At 41.9% G+C, this 21,180-nt stretch overlaps 2 protein-coding genes across 5 annotated transcripts in view; both read right to left on the bottom strand.

The window, feature by feature from the left end:
- Positions 1-10,840, bottom strand: part of CARS1 (cysteinyl-tRNA synthetase 1) — a 35,815-nt gene extending 24,975 nt beyond the window's left edge. The window contains exons 1-6 of one of the 2 annotated variants that reach the window (XM_042813459.1): positions 10,758-10,840; positions 6,019-6,264; positions 2,541-2,632; positions 1,669-1,757; positions 743-839; positions 236-334 (exon numbers count right to left, since the gene is read on the bottom strand). In XM_042813459.1, coding sequence (XP_042669393.1) covers positions 236-334; positions 743-839; positions 1,669-1,757; positions 2,541-2,632; positions 6,019-6,264; positions 10,758-10,782 — 648 coding nt within the window. In that variant the 5' untranslated portion in view covers positions 10,783-10,840. The remainder of the gene's footprint in view (positions 1-235; positions 335-742; positions 840-1,668; positions 1,758-2,540; positions 2,633-6,018; positions 6,265-10,757) is intronic. The other variant, XM_042813460.1, reaches the window with a different exon arrangement.
- A 221-nt stretch (positions 10,841-11,061) lies between these two features.
- On the bottom strand, positions 11,062-20,971 carry LOC122158224 (tumor necrosis factor receptor superfamily member 10A-like). Of its 3 annotated transcripts, none has more exons than XM_042814739.1 (10): positions 20,879-20,971; positions 19,657-19,750; positions 18,804-18,935; positions 18,493-18,604; positions 17,856-17,929; positions 17,096-17,197; positions 16,152-16,183; positions 13,169-13,495; positions 12,628-12,676; positions 11,062-11,821 (listed from the first exon to the last, which is right to left on the bottom strand). In XM_042814739.1, exons 1-10 carry the CDS (start codon positions 20,906-20,908, stop codon positions 11,526-11,528), a joined length of 1,248 nt encoding a protein of 415 aa, XP_042670673.1. In that variant the 5' UTR covers positions 20,909-20,971; the 3' UTR covers positions 11,062-11,525. The 3 variants fall into 3 exon arrangements, with proteins under 3 accessions (XP_042670673.1, XP_042670675.1, XP_042670674.1); XM_042814741.1 differs by lacking the exon at positions 20,879-20,971 and adding an exon at positions 19,151-19,319 and having other exon boundaries at positions 19,657-19,746; XM_042814740.1 differs by lacking the exons at positions 19,657-19,750; positions 20,879-20,971 and adding an exon at positions 19,151-19,649.
- Between the last annotated feature and the right edge of the window lie 209 nt (positions 20,972-21,180).

Genomic DNA, 21,180 nt, shown 5'->3' with positions numbered 1-21,180 from the left:
TCAACCAGAGACAAACAAGTTTTATAAATAGTTCTTGTTAATTCTAGAACAACAGAAAAACCAGTGTGAAACAGTTTCAGTAACACTTCTTATTTATGTGGAGTCAGTTTAATAGAATAACATAAGCATACATGAAGTTTAAATAGGCAGCAACATCTGGGTTGTTCTTTAGATACTTTGCTATGTTCCTAAGTAAGAACTAAATACACTATGAGGGATTAAATACTGAGCCCACCTCTGAGGCAGTTTTAACATCTTCAAGTAGCTGAGCTGGTGTTGATTTGTTCTTCCTATACTGTTCAAAAAGGTAATTTTGTCTTGTTCTCTTAATGATCTGCAAAGCAGAAACACAATAGTTAGAGAAAAAGGAAATAAACTACTCAACATCAATGCTTTCCAGAATCCCTACGTACTTAACAAGGTACAAGAAACACATGCAGTAATATAAATCAAACACCATAGCAAATTTGCTATCTCAACAAATTACATGTGTCAACAACAGGCAGTTAAACAAGCAAATAAGTTATCTTTGTAAAATGCTTAGTGCTCATGATTTATAAAAGCATTCACTTGCATACAAGAACAAAGTCTTCTTCAGAAAAAAGAAAAATCAGTGACTTTGTGTCTAAAACAAATGCCTTAGTAAGTATATATAATTGATCTTGGCTTATCAAATGGCAATTACACTCTGAATTCCATGCATAAACTTAGTAGTTTAGATTACAATTTAAAAAAATCCTACCTTATCATCAATATCTGTAATATTCATACAATAGAAAACATCAAATTTAAAATAATCCCTTAAGATTCTTCTCAGGATATCAAATGAGATGTATGACCTAAAAAAGATATCATTTTTTTTAAATGAACAGCTTGAACATACTTTTATTTCGTGCAATAACTACTTCAACCTCAGCCAATACTGCTGTAGCAGTTTCAACTTTTCCTCTTATACTGGAAAGTTTTTCCCCACACAATAACAGAATATACTTCTAACCCTAAATCTCAAGAGTTGAGTCTGACAAAACTACTTTCCAGAAAGACACTCATCTAAATAAAGTACAAGGGCTGCTCTGAAAGTAACGCCTTCTATTTTATTATCTTGGCCCAAGATGTCAGAGGTGGATGTCGGTGGTATTGCAACACAGGTTGAACCTTCCCATTGTATTTTAGTGCCATGTGATGGATGGCAGCGGAGGGGCAGTCTGACAAAATGGCGTCAGACGTGGAAGCGTGGATGAAGGAAAGGTGTGTCACTGTATTCCACCATGCAGAAAAATGGCACCCACTGACATTCATCAACGCTTGCTGAACATTTCTGGAGACAAGGCAGTGGATGTGAGCACAGTGAGGCGGTGAGTGGTGCACTTCAGCAGTGGCAACAGCAGGTCACCTCTGCTGGTGTAGATAGTTATGAGCATGGCATGCAGGCTCTTGCTCGTCACTGGCGAAAACACAAAACTGATGGTTGTGACTATGTTGAAAAACTGTTTTGCAGCAGAGAATTTGCTCTACTAGTATTAGTGTGCTCTTTGTATCTGTTGGAGTGTCCATGGAAATTAACAGGAGGCATTACCTTCCAAGCAAGTCTACACACATCTTTCTTTTTAATTCCTTTCTTAGCGTATGCAATGTTATTACTCGCATCAAAATTAGGAACTGCAGTACCTGGCATGTCCCATGTGAGAAGCATCATATACTGTTGGACCACAGCAATACCACGTGACTTTTTTTCCATTCTGCGGCTGAAATATTTCCTTAATTGAAAGGGATGGGACAGTGAGCAGAAGGAATTGAAGACGTGATCTCAACCAAAACCACCACGTTTGGAATATCAGAACATGAAAATATAGTGGCTACCCCACTCCCAGTTTTACTATAAGAAAAGGTTACCACTAGCACATAAGGGAGAACATAAGCAGCCAGGCACTGCTATCTGCACTGCCATCAGTTCAGATAGCAAATTAAAAAGATTTACATTAGGCAAGCTATTTTCCAAGTTGTGCATGTAAAATGGAACATTAGGCATAGAAAAAGGTTATCTGGTATATCAAGTTCACACATTCTTGAATATTATGTACCATATAACATCAGTATTCTCATCAGTATTCCTCTCCTTCCCAAAGCACCTTCAACCAAGATCATAGGATGTTTTGCCAGTTTATACTATAAGCTTATAACTTGCAAGATTTTTTTTTTTTACACAGGGCAAAGTATATAAAAAAGAAACAGATTTTATACTGTTTATGCTGCCTATACTTATCTATATTACAGAGGAACCACTGGCTATTCAGGATGATGATAAACTGCTATTTCATATTACACATTAAGGAATACACACGCACATGTATAATGACTGTGCACATTATGGCACCTGCCTCAGCAAACACACTTGACTGAGGCAACATCTCTGTCACCTTCTTGTCACAAAATAAAACTCAGAAACCTGTCTATTGATTTGGAATACAATTAAGCAAGCATTTGACAACTCTCCCATTTGTGTTTTAAGGAGAACCTTCAGTTTTCTTTCATTTGGTCACCTTATTGCGAGTCAGGCTGTTGTAGAGGCAGAGTCTAGAATGTTTTGTCCCTTCGGGAGGAGACCAAGGAGGCTGCATACGTTTGCCTTTACCTAGGAAAAACACGATTTAAAGAGAACTGAAAATGTAAACAAGTTTACAGTGTAACATTTCCTCCTTATCACATTGTTAGTTCAATATATAGATATATATATATATATGTATAATTACAGAAAACAACTCCAATCGTAGTAGTCTAAACTATGTTTGTTAGAGCTACAGCCACTAAAATGCCACTAAAAGCAAAGTAAACACTTTCAATCTCATTTATTTTCTGCCCTCTCATTTGCCACTCATTACTTTTTGATTTAAGCAACGAGGGGAAAAAAGGGTATACAAGTGAGAGCATGCAATCAATTAAGCATTAACAAAAGATCATAAACATAACACAATACTAATAAGGTGTCATGGCAGTCCTGGGCTTTCTGCAATGCCACTGTTCTCACTGTGAGAGCACATCAAAGATCTACAGAGAATTTGCAAAAAAGTCTTCAGAAACCTGACTTCATCTCTACAGCCAGTATCAACATTGTGTGCTCAGTGGGAGAGGAGACCAAAAGGTTCAGAGAGAACTTTTCCTTTTAATTCTATATGGCTGCTATGTGCACAAGGCATTTCTGAACATTTTATTTACCATAGATATGCCCCAATTGAGCACAGGGCTCAATTCTGCCATTAAGAAAAGCAGATAAAGCTCAGGTGATATTAGTGAACAATACCCAAAGAGACTGGAAGAAATGTAACGACTGCTTTGTGGGGAACTTTCTTATTTTAAAACCTGCCTTTAAGGTAAGAAGGAATAAAGCAGTTTCAATACTTTGCAACATAGTAGAAATTCTTAAACAGTGTTACATATGCACAAATAGTGTAATATAAAATACAGAGCAAAGTGAAAGTGTTGTCAAAACAGAAAGTTTATACTTCATCAGTATATTTCAAAGCACTTGTTCTTTGTCAAGTTCCTGATTTTTGCTTTGGCATTTTTCTGTATGACCATCACCAAGATGATTGTGTCCAGAAGAAATCCTGTTTCAACAAATCAGTGTTCACAGAACAAAAACTTTTTTTTTTTTCCATCACAATGAATACCAAGAGCTCACTTTAAATGGTGGGACAGTAAGTCCAAGCACCACTTTTCAAACCAATGAAGAGCCATTCAACATGGAATATTCTGTACTATCTGGGGGGCATCGGACACACCTTGCCATTTTTGGAAGGGTGGAACATCCCTGTGCACTGCAGCCTTCAGCTGCTGCACGTTAAGGGTGGGACTGAGTAGGGTTATCCTTGCATTTATTTGCTTTTCTATTTTCAACATTATTAAACTCATTTTTTAAATGCTAGCATGAGCACATCATCTGCCAAAGAGCTGCAGTTTGCCATGCACAGGGCTGCTTATAGCTGTAATGATGTTATGCTAGTTACTGTGTTAACCTGGAAAGGAAGCAAAACTCAACAATATAACAAAGCTGACAGGTTAATATATACAGTATCATCCTTAGGAATCCTCATTTAAACTGCAATTAAAATATTATATAAACTATTTGTTTTGACAATCAAATTGCCTTTCTGATTCTATCGGAGGATGTTCTTTATGAAATATGTTTCTCTAATACCTTCATACAAACACTTTGACTGAAAACCTACAAGTTACATAAACACCTGTGGTATAAAAAAAGGTAATCTCCTCCTCCTCACCTCCCTCTTTTGAATAACTGCCTGAATAAGAAAAAAAAAATAACCACAGTACTCTAATAGTCTCATTAAAGGACTCCATTTGATCTGCATCTTATGGATCCACAGAAATGTGTTTATTCTATGTATTTTATTGTATGTTACTGACTTCAATGCTATAGCTGTCTATCCATAACACAGAGCATACAGCAAGGTATGGATTTGTTTACTCTTTGATCTAGAAGATTACCCTGGTATGCTTAATTGCGGCTAAAGCTTCCCCCAGGGGAGGAAGCCTATGTGGGTTAGTCTAACAAAAGATAAAGCAGTAAAGCTTCTTTTTTTATTTTTATTTTTTTTTTAAACTTATAACCAGACTAAACATGAGGAAACAAACAAACAAACAGAGGAACTGAGATAAGGAGAAGAACTGCACCCCAAAGTTCTCAGTTTGTGAGCTGCCACATTATATCCACTACATGGACACCAAGGGCAAAGCAACAGGCATGCTTTTCAGTCTGCTCAAACACATCCCTGCCAACAGCAACTTTCCCCCTGCTGAACCAAAGTTCATTTGCTCTAAGCCATTTCTGGGGCACTCTGATGTATCCAAAAACACACTGGCCTAAGAAGCTTGGCAGATCCATATATTTCACACTGAACAATGCAGAGCATTTTTTCAGGACTTGCAATATGTACGCACAGATCATAAAGCTAACAAGACACAATCATTGAGGAAAAGAGGCTTAATGTCAAAGATCTAATGGACAGGAAAACTGAAAGCTTTTCTTGTCTTGCCCCACCTTGATCCATGAAATCCTGCAGGCAAACAGCAGTTAGTGGCATTAAATCTGCTACCAGAGCCAGTGGTACAGCTGAGATCCTTTGACTGCTGAAAGGAAATCAATAACCAGCAGAAATGCAGGGAGGCACACACATGGATATGCAAACCACTCATAGGGTCTGACTTTAACTGCTGCTCTGCTAGGAACTGAGAACAGTATGATGACAGGTTGTGAGAAGATGTCATTGGAGTCATATTAGTCAACAACCGCCAGTCAAAATGACAAACACCTTTTGCATTCATTTACAGATCTTGCAAGCACTATAAAACAGCTCTGTGTTATTATTATTATTTCATGACTCCCAGAGCAAGGCTCTCACTATAAAGCAATTACATTAGACTAGCTCACTGGAAATCATCTAAGGAGAATGATGCAGCTCCCAAAAATGCCAGCGCCCATGGTTACTCCATGACCTGGATTAACCTCTTAGTAGTTCCTCAAATCATCGGCAACTCCCAAATGACCAGGATTAAAAAAGAACCCCAAACATTCCTTTCAAAATTCAGTGTTAATAACAATCTTCAGAAACAGTATGCAGTTTACTTTATTACAAGAGGGAAAAAAATCACAGAACAAATTGGGCTATTGTAGGAAACCAGCCAAAACCCACATATCCATTTACTATTCATTGGCAAGCTTTCTAAAGAAAATACAAATAATCAAATTTGGAATTGATAATCAAACATTGAGGAGCTCTAAAACCAAAGAGTTGTGGAAACAGCTGTAACACTCAAATAGCTCAGGATTCATCAGTTACACAGTAACAGTACACAAGAAGAATTTCATGAGCTTGAATACAAGTGGATACAGAAAACTGTAAACTGTGCAAGAGAGTACAAAAGGAAACTTTTAGTTCTCAGCAGGAAAAACCATTAGTGGCAGCTAGTTTATAACCTGCCCACCAAGTTCATATTACTCACTTGTTTGAAGTTTACAAGCGTCATTTTTTTCACTGCTGCCATCATAGATTGCTTCTATGTGTCTGTACCACCGGACAACATGGAAATACTGGTCCACAGGTGGCCCCGAAAACTTTCTGAACACCTCCACATCTGCATGTGAAAATGTGAACCCCTGGATATAACTACGAGTGCTCAGGTACTCGTTCAAAGCCTTCACCCTGGCTTCCTCTTCACTAATGCTCAGAATAAAACTGTAGCTGGAAGCTGTAAAGACAGAGGCACAGGACATTTAGTCAGCATTAAAAGAAGGAGATCCCATTACTAAAATATATCCTTATACTACACATCACCCCCTCCAAATTAGCTCTGGCAACTGACAAGAAATTTGAGAGAAATGTATTTAATACAAGATAATGAATAACTACGCATTTTCGATTAATAGGTTTTTGCTCACACTGTGGTACGTAGACCACCCTCTCTCCTCAGACATGAATAACACTTAAAATGAATATGATTAAAGAGATGTACAGAAGGACACTGGCATGTGCTTCTCCTTCACAACTGCTCAGTTCTACAATTTATTTGGTACATGGGCAATGCGGGTTTAATTATGCTTCATCTTTGCAAACACAAGAACGTGCTCCTATAGAGGAAGCAACCAAAGGAAACTCACAGTAATGGCATGCCCTCTGCAAGCCAGTGGATATGAAGCCTAACCCTGACATTTTCCTATGGTGATTCAACATCTGAAACTCTGTTCATGTTCAAAGCACTGTGTAAACATGAAGCCACCATCCTGCTTGGGTAGTTAGCCAAGAAAGTAATTTAAGACATGGCCAAGGACAACAACGTGTGAGGGAGGCAGTAATAGAACACCTGTCCCTATTCCCAAATCCTACAGGGATCACTGTCACAAATGCTGCTTTCTGCACTGGCAGAACCTTTTCTGCACAAGCAGCTTCCAAAGGCCAAAACTCTTGGGAAGGGAAGGATGAAAGGTGCCCGAGGAAAGTAGGGGAAGGTGCAAGGAACTGCAGAATCATAGAATGTCCTGGATTGAAAAGGACCACAATGATCATCTAGTTCCAACCCCCTGCTAAGAGCAGGGTCGCCAACCAGCAGACCAGGCTGCCCAGAGCCACATCCAGCCTGGCCTTGAATGCCTCCAGGGATGGGGCATCCACAGCCTCCTTGGGCAACCTGTTCCAGTGCCTCACCACCCTCTGTGTGAAAAACTTTAACTAAAAAGTTTTTTTTCACACAAATATTATCAGTTAGGACCTCACGAGCAACTCATTTCCTGCATGAAGATCAATTATTAAAGTAATCTAGTAAAAATTAAACAGCTGCTCTCAAGGAAAAGAGGAACTCTGATAAGAGGGAAATGGCAGCTTGATGCTGAGTACATTTGTGTTTGACTTTCTTGAACACAGCAAGATAAGTGGCACAACACTTTAGAGCCCATCAGAACAAATGTAAAAAATCAGAGGTAGAAAAAATAAAAACTAAAAGTCACCAACAATATTAAAAATTCATACACCGAGGCAGAATTACCCTATGTTCCCAGTCCTTCTCGAGGGCTGTCCATGTAATTGTTAATTCTAAATAAGGAGTAACAAGTCAGTAATGGTTCACAGTGAGGCTGTACACCTAGCCTTACCCAGCCGAATGGGATGTGGCTTTGGCTCACACAGTTACTTTTACTACAGACTTTTCAGGCTCCCAAATATTTACTGATATTTATCAACGCGGAACTTCACGTGTTTATACAGATTAAGTAGTTTGAAACAGTTACCTTCAAGAACTGTGGAAACCTAAGACAAGTGAATTTTGTGTCCATGAATCAAATGATGGAAAAACAAATGGCAGGGATAATCTGTGTAAAAATGAAACTATATCTCAAAGAAAAGATCTTTAAAGATCTGTTGCAAGGAAAGCAACACTCCACTCACTAAGTATTATTAGGGTTATTATGGCCATTAATCATACACCAGGCTGCTAATGGGAATCAACTCAGTGTATCTGAAACAGTATAACTGCTTTCCAACCACATCTATAAACCAATCTAAAAGGGGAAGTTGTACAAACACACATACAAATAAAACAAAGATGACAGAACCCGTATACGCTACTTTCAGTGAGGAGAGGCAGCAAACACGGCTGGTACCAGTTCAGTCCTGGTAAGCAGGATAGACAAAATTCATTTGAACAATCTCAGTGCACACATTAATACCTGAAATTATAAGTCTGACGTTATGCCTCAGTGTAAGAGCAGCCAACTCAGAAGTATAATGCATCAGAGAAACCAGTTAGCTCAGGGAACCTAATAGAAGGGAGGTCTTTATGTTGAGAAAGATCACTGACTCAAATTCAGCTCCTACAAAGAATGAATACAATAACACTGTACTTGGAAGGCAGCATACCACAGAGAAGTAGTGCCATTTGTTTTTATGGAAAACAAATCAGTCAAGACTATCCTTCTATAAAAGTCTGTTCCAATCTCCTTGCTATCACAATAAAAACAGGAGTAGTCACTCTGCAGAAGTCTGTTTTCCTGGTATTTACACCTGTACTCTCAATCCCTCCCCGTCAGGATATCACAATACCTTCAATTCATTACACATTCCCACTGAAATACTTTTTGGTCTTTCTTCATGTACTTTCCTCACAAACCTCAGCAACTCCAGGCTCTCCTACATCTCTGACCCATCTTCGCTCGGTCTGCCAGCTGTCTGCAAAGGGACAGCCCACTGCAGAATTTAATTAACACCAATCTATGGATTCAACAACTATTGAGAGAGACAGGCCAATGGACACATACGGCACCAAGTTTCCTAACACTGGTCTTTAAGAACCTATGCTAATAAATTGATTATTCTCTTGAACTATAATTTTCTCTTTTCTCCTAAAATAGAAACTGCAGTTGCTGCTTCTCAGCAGCACTGGGAAGCGTCTTCTTGGCTACAGAGCTGTTGCATAAGAACACTGAATTCACTCATGTGAATGGAATGATCCACAGATTCTAAATCACGTCACCTGTGAGCAGCTCCATTCAGAAAACAAGCACTGTGCACAAAGTGGTGGAAAGGAAGCAAAACAACCTTCAAAAATCCTAAGAATGAATACTGCTAATGTAACGCTCTCCCATCATTAGAAGTTGTTTCAAAAAAATTCCACTGTAGACACTAATACAGCCCTCACACAGTAATTGCTGGTGTGCAGTCTCTTTGAGCAATGTAATTGTCACACATTCTTCTTTCCATACGCAGAAGGCTTTGGTGACAGCTGGGGGTACTGGGAAACAGGCTGGAAGGCTGTAGCAAACACAGACTCAAAGGAATAAGCAAACAGCTTTCAAAGTTTAATCGTGAGGTGAGATACACATTATAACAAATTTGATGGAAATTTTCACTTTTATTCATTTGAAAAAGGTAACAAAAGCATGATGTCCCAAAACCATCTGCTCCTTGAAAAAGGAAACAAAAGCTTCCAAAAACCTCTGTTTCTTGTAGGTTCTGACAGCAAAGCGTATACAGGAAAGCCATAAAGCAGCCAGTAAGGTCACTTAAACAGAAAACAGAAGCTATTTTGCTTCAGGGAAAAATTAAGTTTCCTGGGCATCCCTGAACCTGCTGACCTTGTGGGTCACACCTGTAAGCCAACCGGAACGCCCTGGGGTTTCTGTGGTTGCACTCTCTGAGAGGAAACCTTAGTATTCGGAGTATTTTCAAGAGTCATTTCTTGTCCAACTGGGCTTTCACAAAATAAAATAACTCATAAAAGAAGCTGGTAACGTATCGGTATTACTGCAGCTCCAAACTGAGAGCCAGAAATGGGGCTTCCCTAGACTCGCATGTGGGGATCAGAGTGCTGATAGCAGTTATGGGGTTTTAGGACAGGCATATCCCACCACGGGAGTTGCTCAGACCTATTCACTTCAGCCCTATGAGTTCCACTTTCCATTTTCCCAAACTGAAACCAGATCACAGTCCAGGTCCAGCACCAGGGCTGTTCTACCATGAAGGAATGGAACTAAAAACGTTTCTTAAGCGCACTCAGAATTGAGCGTTTGGTGTCAGACTAAAACGCTGACAAAAAGACGGGGCTTGGAAATGGGCATTTCTGGACACAGGAATGGTAAGAAAAGAGGGAAATAACTTTTAGCAATCCAGAAAAAAGGGACAAAATCTTAGAACCTCAGCTGGAATGACACAAATTTCCAGCCCCTGACGTACCATCGTGGTATTTCACTCTTGTACGACTGGTATTCCGAGTTTATATTTGCTACAGGAGAGCCCCGTCCCTCCTTCCATACGGAAGAGAACAGGCGCAAATAAAGAAGATGATAATAAAATAATACAAACCCGTCGAGAAAAAAACAGAAGTTGCACCTCAGAAATACGTCGCGGTGGGGGCGGGGGGGGGGTTGCGGGGTCGCCCCGCCGTCCCCACCGCTGAGGGGGGAGATCGAGGCGACGTCCCCGCCGCCATTTCGCGCCCCGACGCCCCCCGCCGGCCGCCATTTCGCGCCCCCCAGCACCTCGCGCGCCGCCTGACAGAAGCGCCGCTCGGCGGCCCCCCCGCCCCGCCGCGTGACGTCACGGCGCCCACCTGACGCTCTGACAGCGGCCGGGGCCATGACATCATCCCGGCGAACGCCCTCAGCGCCTTCATGGCACCGTGACAGTCCCGGAGAACGCCTCCCCTCGCCTCGCCGGGCCCCCTGGGATGAGCCGCGACTCCCTCCACACACCTACCCTGTTCGGCTGGGGCCGCTGCCATCCTGCCGCCTCCACCTCTCGCCGCCGAGCTGATGCAACAGCGTGCCCGGAAGCGGCTCCCGCCTCGCCCCGCCCAGCCCGCGCTACGCTACTTCCGACCTGTGGTCGCTATGGCAACCGGCCCCGCGCCTCTCGGCCCCGCCCTCAGCGCGCCTTCCCGCCTCGCGAGGGACGGCCGGGCGGGCGTCGCGCGGCTGGGCTCGTCTCAACCGCCGCCATTTTGTGCGTAGGGTTCTTCTCGCGCCCAGCCCCATCCCTCGGCCAAGAACCAGCTCCAGCCTTTGTCTTCAGTGAGTTTTTATTGCCGTACTTTGAACATTTCGCATGCCACGTGCTCCCACCACAAATGAAATGCGATTATCTCGTAAACAAAAATAAGGCAGTTCAGTCAAAAACTGCAACAGGTGTTCTCAGCTCCACAGAGCGCAATAAAGGTAGCTTCTTTCCTCACAGCTTCACAAAGGAAAGGCAAACTCAGAAGCTCAGAGCTCCTAAATTGCCACTGGCACCTGAGTTTTCACATTGTACTACTCAAAAAAACCCAAATCAAATAAAATAAAGCAAATATTGCTGCTGGAGTCTTGTCACAACTCAGCACAGTCTGTGTTAAATGACTTCCAGCCCGCGTGCAGATAAGAAGGGCATCACATCCGCACAGCCACTGTTACCTGCAGCTTACGACATCCTCACTTATACAAGCTTCCTATATACATACAGGAACATTTCTGAAATTCATTGGAAATGTTAAGCTGTAGCTTCTATTTTACTTATAATGTTATTACTTGTTAAAGTGTGGACTATTTTACTGTAAGCCCTGGTATCTATATCCCTTAGCTCATCCAGTAACTTAATAATAGTTTGTTTCTCCCCCAGCATGTTTTTCCAGGTGAGAAGCATCTGATAAGATTGCTCATCTGTGTTATTAGGCCACTTATATTCAATTTTATCAATAACATTTTCCTCCAGATGAGTTCTCATAAGCTTCCTCCATTTTTTCACCGGTACTGTATTAATAAAAGCAAAAAAGCAATCCATCTGTTCTGAAAAGGAAAAAAAAAAAAAAAAAGCATATTACTTTAGATTCCAAAATATAGTATGTCTTTCCTCTGCAACCAATATGCACGTTTCCCAATCACTTTTTAGCTAATGCATGCACGGACTAAACAGTGGCAGCAAGATTAGGCTTGTCATCTAAGAAGCAATAGGACAAACAGGCTTCCTACTTACCTTAACAAAACTAAAGGTACCAGTCTGTACATCTAAAAAGTATTCTCAAGACAAAATATTATTCAGTAACAGAGGTTTTAGGGAATATTTCACTGACTTGCATGTTTTTACTTAGTTTTAACACAGCTACTCAACTGTAGCCTTTAAACACCTCACTATGCTATCCGTGTAGGCATGCCATGCTAACACCAGCACTAACAAAGCCTATCACTTTGATACCCAGCACCTCAGCTTGCTGGTTACTTGTCGGGCTTTGACACAGTCTCACATATAACAGACATTTGTTAGAACTCCTATTCTGACATGCTCCCCAGTCATTAAGGCAGTCCCACTGCTGTCATATAGACTTTTTTTATACATACTGACAAATTCTTTATTGTGCTTATTCTTCAAAGTAAGAATGTATTATACTTCCAGAAGATCTGTGCATCAAAGTAATCTGCCACAGTGATTGTGACTTAAATACCGTAATAATTCTATTTTAGCATCTTACATTCAAATGAAAGCCTTATAGACTTAAGCAATATTCATTAGTCTCCTTGAACTATTCCTTCAGTGTATACTAAAGTCAACAAGAAAAAGCAAATTCAAACTACTTGACCATCTGTACAATACTTACCTTTTTGAGTCAGATCTTTAACGATTATTTGACATTTTTGCTTTTGTACCTGTGATTAAAAAAAAGTTGGACCATTACTGTAGCATGTCAGAACACTTAATTCACAATTAAGAGAGCTTAACTTCTGAGCTACTCAATAGATTACTTTCAGTGTATATGTGCCAATAAAAGAGTGGGGAAAGCTTCACAGCACAGCTGAAAAAAATTGAGTAAAGAAAACAGCACGCTGAAAGCAGATGTGCTACTTACTATCTAAGTGAAGCAACAAGGCAACATATTTGCTGCTATTGCAAAAGAACTGCTCTTGTACAAACTCTGAACAAAAAGGTGAGAGGTACTGCAGATTAAAGGCTGAACTGAAGTTTGCTTTCCCAAGATATCACTTCCCATATTTTCTACTGTATCTTTTAAGCAAAGGCTCCACTTCCTTATAATACTGTCTTGAAAACAGCATCTATTACTCATGGAAGAGGGAAGAGGTCAATTCAAATTATACCTATATCAGTAAAAAACATTATGAGATTATTTTTCCCTAACTTACCATACGATATGCTGGCATCTTAACACCCCTTACTGTACACTGGGCATTTGGTTGAAAAGTAGGATTACAACTATTTTTTGTAGATGATGACCAGTTTTTGATCCTCTTCCAACATTCTTGTGTTTGGTACCACAAGTTCTTCTGTGAGATGGTGCCTCTCTCATAAGACACAGCATTGTTTTCCTCTGGAGATGTGTTTTTCACTTCCAAATTAACATTATCGTACGCTTGGCCCTCTGGGTTCTCACCAGAGTTCTCACTGTCTGGATGGGATGCATTATTTTCAGTTATCTTCACTTCTGATAAAAGCGTATTATCTTCATATGCCTATAAAGAAAAATAACTTATTTTAGAAGTTTCACAGACAGAGCTCTGTGGACAGTTTAGAGGAAGAAAACAGAATACTTGAAATCACCAGTATCAAAGAAAAACATAGGAGAGGTGCTTATTAAGTGAAGTTAAAAAAAAATATGCAACACAGCCTTTATAGATGTATTTCAGTCAGTCTTAGAGCCTAAACTCTTCACCTTGCTGGCTGTTCTGCTTCCTCTAGACTGCATGGTAACTCTCATAATCTATCCACAACAACTGCAAGGAATTTTTCCATGTATTTTCACTGCTTGCTCCTCCCTGGGTATAGAAGAGGCATACCCCTCCTAAGCAGGAAAGAATGCAGTTGCCACAGTGCATCTAAGCTAAAATGACCAATCAGCCTGCTAACAGGCTTTAAACCTATCACTGTATGAAGTTCAGAGCTTTGCTGAGCTGACAGACCATTATCAGCTCTCTGTGAGTGTACTAATATGCACTTGTTTGTTTTTAAGTAGGTTTTCCTCACATTCACACAACAGATCCAGTTCAAAGAAGGTACCAGAGCAAACTGTATATCTTTAGCTAGGGGAATAAAGGTAGGGGGAAGTATCACTTTCTGCATTATCAACGCATTAAATAAGCCTGTGACCACAGGGTGACAGTGACCCACAGGGAGTAGTAGAAGCATGAAACAGACCAGCAATGTATAGAGTTTATCAGCTTGTGTTGAAAGCAAAAGTTTTCAGGCAGCATTAATTTATTTATTTGAAGTAGAAAGTAAGGACAAGTGTTAATTGTTTCTCCCATAAGACTTGGTTTTAAGATACATTCCCCCCATAAGCAACTGGACACTTTGTATGAGGTCAGTGGCCACACAGCACCAGCACACATAGGCAGGGATGCAACAGGAGCCACCCCACCCAGCACATGTGTAGTTTGGCTCTATCTTCACTGAATCCATTTTAAGGATGCAAATGAAATAAACATGCTGCTCCTATCTACAGAGAAAATTCTTATATAGGTCACCGAAAGGCTTACAGCATGGTTGACTTACAGCTGCTGACCAGTTTGGGAAATAAGATAGCAGCAATATACTTACAATGCACGTGTTTTACTGTACAATAAGTTTACTAACACTCTCAAGGACGATGTGCTGGTGCTTCAAGTGTCTGGTCTGAGGACCATGCAACTCTCCAATTATCTTAATTACAGTAGCATGAATTCTCTAAGTACATGGGTACTGCAAGTCATGCTTGTTACAGTTACTTCATAGGTAAGCATCATCATATACAAGTTTGTGATTACAGTCCACCTACAGTTTTATTCAAAAAAACAAAAAGTAATTATTTCTGCCTGTTCCTATACTACACCAGTTTGACCAGGTATTTTGCCATGTTCCTTCAGCAGCTTCTACAAGAACATGAAGCACTGTGAACCTGGCCAGGGTGCAGGAAGAAACAACCTGACAAAACCTATTGGATGATTCATATATTTGAGCCACTTATGGACCTTAAAAAAAAAAAAAAAGAAAAGAAGAATTTAAGGTAATGTTTTGATGATCTCTCAATTCCGTCCTTTCAGTCTTTGAATATTTGTGACATTTAAAATGCATTTAATTACTTGAAATGTTTAACTAGTAAAATTAGACAAAAGCTCATGCATAAAGGGAGCAGAACTTGTATTGGGTAAGAGACAAAAAAGATGCACGTATTTTTCTGCTACATGCGCCATGAGGAATGTGGATCCTTTTCTTAAATTCTGAAGACATTTTAGGGCCTGGTGTTAAGCATCATTAACTACTCCACTGACATCAAACTTCTTTACATCTTGCTGTGCAGTTCGAGTGTAACTTTATTCAGAAATTTCTAAATAGAGAAGCTAAATACTATTTAACTAGTCTAGTCTTATCTCACTAAATGCAAGACTAGAAATCATGTAGTTCAGTTGAAAGGGAGACATACAGAGATCATCAAGTCCAATTGCCTTGAGACCAAAAGCAAGTTATTAAATGGCATTGTTTTCTGACTGTGTAGAAGTAAGGTTCTTAAACAGTCCTTGACTACAGGGTGGCCAGGGTGAAAACAGCTTTATCAGCTAGACATGCATCAGCAGCAAGCCTTAGTGTGGTAAGCCATTTGCAGGGCTGTCACCCTGAACTGGCATGCTCTGAGCCCTGAACTCCTTGATTTACGGGACAGTCTTGGATCAAGGCATTAGACTGTAGGTCCTGCTTCGTAGCTTGCAGGAGACTCAGTTACTTTGTCTGCTGACCACAAGGAGTAATCTTATGGTCTAGCTTTCCTTGCATTTTGAGTATATCAGCATGCAGGAAAGAGATACCTGTCACTTCTGAGGAATACAAGCATGAAGTAACAAATAACCAATGGAATCAAAGCATCGCTCAGCAACAGCTTGAAGTGAACACTTGTACTTCGCCTATTTCCTCCCTTACCCCCCCAGTTTTGCAACATCTCAGACACAGGCTCTGTAATATTTCCAGAGCAAGAACCAGGAAGGCCAATTTCAATGGAAGTGAATGCATGAAATATAAAATCAACTAGTTGCACCTCAGGAACGCATCCCACCAGAGGCATATAGGGAGACAAAAAGAAAATCAGGAGCTGTGTAACAAGCAGTTAGTCATGCAAAACTTCATCCTTTATATACTTACCAGACTCTTCTCTTCTTTGTCAGAGAAAATGGCTGGAAAATAAAATTAAAGCTTAAGATACTTCCGGAAATTGCTGTAAGTTAAACACAGCTAAACTCATGCAGTAGTTATATATAATAGACTTTTTACATAAGCCAAAGCTCCAGAACCAGTCATTAAGTTTCTTTGAAAGGACAGTCTTTACATGGAGAACTGCCCTTAGCTTCCACCAACAGTGAAAACAGTGACAAGCAGTCCTGCTGCATGAGACAGGTCTCAAAATGCAGTTTGGATTTTAAAACACTCTCCCCATCCCCAAGCCTATGCCTCTTAGGCATTTTCATGAGCTGTTGCAATAGCTAAAGAAAAGGCAGAGATTGTTTCTACTGCAATAAATGCAGTAAGCTGTGGTTTGAATAAAGTTGACTTTAAAACTTTCAAATCATTCCCAACATTCTCATTTAAGCTATTCACAAAAAAACTTCAACATGCAGGAAAGGAAAAATTTTTCTCAGACAAATTTATAAATCTCTGCAAGATTAATTGACAGTGGACATATCAACATTCGTACTAAGTTGTTAAAATGGCACAAGGGCAGTGAAATATATGAAAACCTTCACAGCCAAATCCAATGAATGTAAGTAATTAATGATCTGATTAGTTGCTACTTCTTGCACCCTACCTCTGAGCTCACTACTCATTTTTCTTATACCTTCATTAATACTATGAAGTAAATGAGGACCTCCCTTTACACGCCCTGTGCTAAGCTTTGAGGCTAAAGCATCCATTCAGTTAAAGCCTGTAAGTTTTACTGGATAAAACTGCTCTTCATTTTTCTCAGGCCAAACAACCTGGAGCTTGCCTATTAAGCAGGCCCCATATGATAATGTCAAGAACAAGGATAGCCTTGGTGCACATTCTGCCTTTTTCTGCTAAGTTTGTGGATACTAATAAAGCAGAGTTACCTTTACCACTCTTACACTTCCTTATTCCGTAGAACACAAGCAAACCAGCAGAAAAAACAGCAACCAAAATTATTACAGTCATCCAAGTAAGATGTTTATTTCCTGCAAATGAAAATGAACAGAATTAGAGTTTGAAGCAGTTCTCAGATGAGATAGTTGTAAGTGTGAGCCTTCCTTGCTACAGAACAAACTAAGCTACACATTAGTATAATGCCCCAGCTGTTGTGGAAGACATGCTGGGTATTTCAGCTGACCTGAATCCAAGTACAGGTTTCCATTGCACATCATTATTCCAATAACAGTGAGGGATTCTGTACAGTGTCACAATACAAAACCCACTAAGCTTTCAGAAAAGAGAACGTGCAAGAAATGAGAGGAAAAAAAGTACACAAAAGATGGCATTTCAGTACTTCCAATAGGGCCCATTCCTTCCCCCCAGAAAAAAGTCACACTATACACAGCTTCTTGGATATGCTAAATATTAGAAGTGTTTGTACCATCCACCACTTCCAACAGCATCGCTGTTGATACTCCAAGAACCCTTAGCATATCTGCAGCTTTTTCAACAGTGTAACCCTTTCCTCGCAGTGAAGTTTAAGATATTTGTCTCTCCAACTCATTTGGGAACCTGTCTCTATCAAATAACTCCTAGGCTAAAACACAAGAAGTCTTAAATATGCTGCAGTAGTTCAAGCTATTGTGTCATAATCTACAATTCATACACCCAGTAGACAAGCCAAGTAATACTTGTGTTCCAGACCTTGGTCAGGTAAGCCACATCCTAGGTCCATTGTAGCATTGCAGATCTGCACAATTTTTTTCCCTTCTGGACACCTAAAGTCAGTGGCAATACAGAGGTTTTTAGAAACATTTGCAGGTCTGTCCATGCCAGTTTATTTTCTGGCAAAGCTTAGAAACATTAACAGAACTTCAACAGGTGACATTAGGAATTCATCTTTCAGTTTTAAAAGAAACATTGATTAAGTAAAAGAAAAAACAGATAAAGCTTATGTATGCCTCTAAGTTGAGGAAAAAGGGGTAGATGCATTATTCATTCAGTCAGTTTCCTCCAACAGGAAGTTCTACCTCCCTGAGTTTCAGGGTGGCTGCTACAAAGCTTATTCAGTTACCAATATGGGGAAAAGCACTAAACTAGAGAGACACAGGAAGTGTAAGCATACAGCCATATGCAACAAGACAGACAGGATCAAAATCTGCAAACTCTAGGTTTGAACCTCATTTATTTTGTCACCTAGAGCTCAGAAGCATGACCAGCACCATTAGGCTTCAAGGGAATTATTTACAGACAAATAGCACATGGTAGGCATGACACAGATTGGGCCACAGCTGTTAAGTCTAGAAAGAACATGGTTGCTTCAGTACCCTATTTAACTTACATTCGACTGCATTTCTGACATATTTCACAGCCTTCAGCAGGGCAGAAGTATCCCTGTTTGCATTGGCATTCAGTGTCACTCGTCACAGTACAGGTTCTTGAAGTTATCTGGTCTAAAAAACAGGAGTTAGAAAACAAAGTTGTGGCTCTGCACAACTGTGCACAAGTCGTATGCTGGTCATAAATGGGATTTATTTTTTTCCAACTTCAATATTCTCAACAACTAGAAGTGCAAAAGCAGCAGAGGACCAGGCTTACTTCAAGGATTAAGGGGCCTGAAGTTAAAGATTTAATTGAAATTTTTCTTGGTACCGTCTTTGCACTGTCTGCACAGCAAGCATTCTTCCAAGCCATTCGCATGGGCAGTGTAATCTCTTCCTTCGGTGCAAGAGGCACATATTCCCTTTGAACGCGGAGTACTGCAGTGCTCAGCAACATAAGTACCTGTGGAAGAGGAGAACTGGTGGCCGCAGCAGCACTCTCAGAATGTTACAACATAAAACCATTTTTAGTCAAAGTTCAACCCTTCCTGCAAGCAAACAGCCCAACACAGGAACCAAGGGGCACCAAATGGTCAGGAAGCACAATCACAACAAAGGCAGCAGCCATCCAGGCCAAGGAACAAGTATGATTCATTACAACAGCAAGATATTGCTCACGTGGCAAGTGCCATCTTGCTGGAAGGGACATGGCAGGCACAGGAGATTTGCTTGTGCAACAGAAACAATCCAGGAGGTCTCTCATTTCCATCCAAATTCTTTAAATTCAGCCTATAGCTCTGTGATACTACCCAAAGGCAGGGTACTTCTCTGCACAAAGCTGCATTGACTGCACAAGGAGAGAAACGGGGAGAACAAATGCAAGGTGAAGTTCTACACGCAGAACTATCAGAATTCCTCTGGGCCAACTGTTAGAAACAAAGAAGCCACCCGACTTTGAACACTTCATCCTCAGAATAGGCAGAGATTTTTCAGAACTGCTGCCAAGGCGCCTCACCCAGTCCTTATTGCACAATATCCCGCCGCGAAATAAAGGCCGGCCCCGGCAGCGCCGAAGAGCCACCGGCAGCGCCAGCTGGGCCTGCGCTCCTCCCTGATGGAATGTGGAATAGCGGCCCAGCCACCTGACATAGGGGGAAACGGCCGCTGCCTTCCTGGAGTCTCACCTGCCGGGCACAGCATGCAGCAAATGCCTTCATACAAGTACTCTCCCTCTCCGCAGACCTCTGCGCCGCTTCCGGGCATTGTAAGCAGGGTAACCTACAGCAGAGACCAACAGGTGTTTTCAGGTGATTCATTGTGGATAGCGATCTCGGGGAGATGGTTCTGTAAGCTCACGGGAAAGCCGCAAGGGAGCCCAGACTAATTTCTGTTAAGTGTTCTGCTCACAGCGGTAATTACAGTCACAAAGGATAGGTTAGGGCAGCACCGCGCTTAGAGCCGCAGCTAAAGTGCTGTAGGAAAGCTGCTCCGCCTCCCCCCCTCCATTTCTCCGCTCATTCACCGGCGACACACTTCGGAGGCTGTTTCGTACCTCCTACGAGGGATTCGTTTCGCTCTCCCTCGCCACATTTACTGTGTTATTTTAACTTAGAAAGCTCTGCGTCTTCCGTGGGACAACCAGAGGGAGAGCCCAGTGAATTCTCAGACGGCATTTCTCCCTGGCTCCATAATCTTCAGCAGAAGACAAGTTAGTAAGACATAACGGAGAGTTACTGCAGCCACACGAGCGCTAGCAGTAAGCTTCCGCCCTCCGAAAGAAGCCCGTGTGGCTGCGCGGCACCTCCCGCGGAGCGGCACGAGGAACGAAGGCAGCCAGGTGCGGGGGGCCGGCCAGACGGCGGGCCAGAGAGCGGTGAACTATGGCAGAAGAGGGATGGGACGGCCCCGAAGCTCCGCTTCGGCTCCGCGAGCGGCCGACTTAAAGCCGGGAGCACTCCGTTCTGCCGCCGCTCCCTTCCGACTTTCTCTCCGCGAGACACCGAAAGTCTTCCCCACAATTGCGGGCTTCGCGAACCCCTCAATTTCACAATTAGATAACAGAGCGCTATTAAAGATTTCACTCCCGCTTTGTCGCTCCCTTTCCTACGAGGAGAGGAAGAGCCGCAGCCTCTCTTGCGCTACTCCAGACGTCCCACGCCTCTACGGGCTCAGGAGAGCTTTGTTACCGCGGCTCCAAATCCCGAAATACAAATTAAAAAGGAAAGGGAGCTACTAAAGAACTTCTGTCGGAAGCAAAGGCGGAAAACTCCATGGGGCAGGTCGGGCCGGCTGGCCCAGGTCAACGCGAGGGAACACTTTTTACCCTCCTGGGATGACCCAGGGCAGACAGCGGACGGGCATCAACCCCTCCCCCCCACTCACCACCCTCCTTGCCCCGGCACTCACCAGCAGCAGTCCCACCGCCCACGTTCCCATCGCGGCGCCCGGCCCAGCTTCAGTGCGCTGCCCTTCGCTCACGGCTAAGCTCAAAGCGAGGCACCTCCGCCTCCTTTTTATAGGGCCCAGCCCCATCTAGCCTCCGCCCCGCGGTTGAACAAGAAAGGGCATCGGGCAGCAGCTACGCAAGTATGTCGAAAACGCGCTTCTGAGCGGGGGTCCCACGTTAGGGTATGTCCCGGTAGCTTCCCTTGCACTTAACAAGAGCAGGAGGAAGCTGGGGTGACACGTTGGGAATTGGACCGGTTCCT

Source organism: Centrocercus urophasianus, unplaced genomic scaffold (assembly GCF_019232065.1).
Source record: "Centrocercus urophasianus isolate 14NV4802_14NV808 unplaced genomic scaffold, USGS_Curo_1.0 seq_14, whole genome shotgun sequence".
In the NCBI taxonomy this organism is placed as follows: domain Eukaryota; kingdom Metazoa; phylum Chordata; class Aves; order Galliformes; family Phasianidae; genus Centrocercus; species Centrocercus urophasianus.
The sequence above is the reverse complement of the archived record's forward strand: the minus strand, read 5'-3'. Positions and strand labels throughout refer to the sequence as shown.

Bases quoted from the DNA above. Each gene is read 5' to 3' on its own strand.
- LOC122158224 (XM_042814739.1), bottom strand. From the start codon at position 20,908: ATGGGAACGTGGGCGGTGGGACTGCTGCTG. The intron at 19,751-20,878 runs GTGAGTGCCGGG...TCTCTGCTGTAG, and splicing joins GGGCGGTGGGACTGCTGCTG to GTTACCCTGCTTACAATGCC. The intron at 18,936-19,656 runs GTGAGACTCCAG...CCTCTTCCACAG, and splicing joins CTGCATGCTGTGCCCGGCAG to GTACTTATGTTGCTGAGCAC.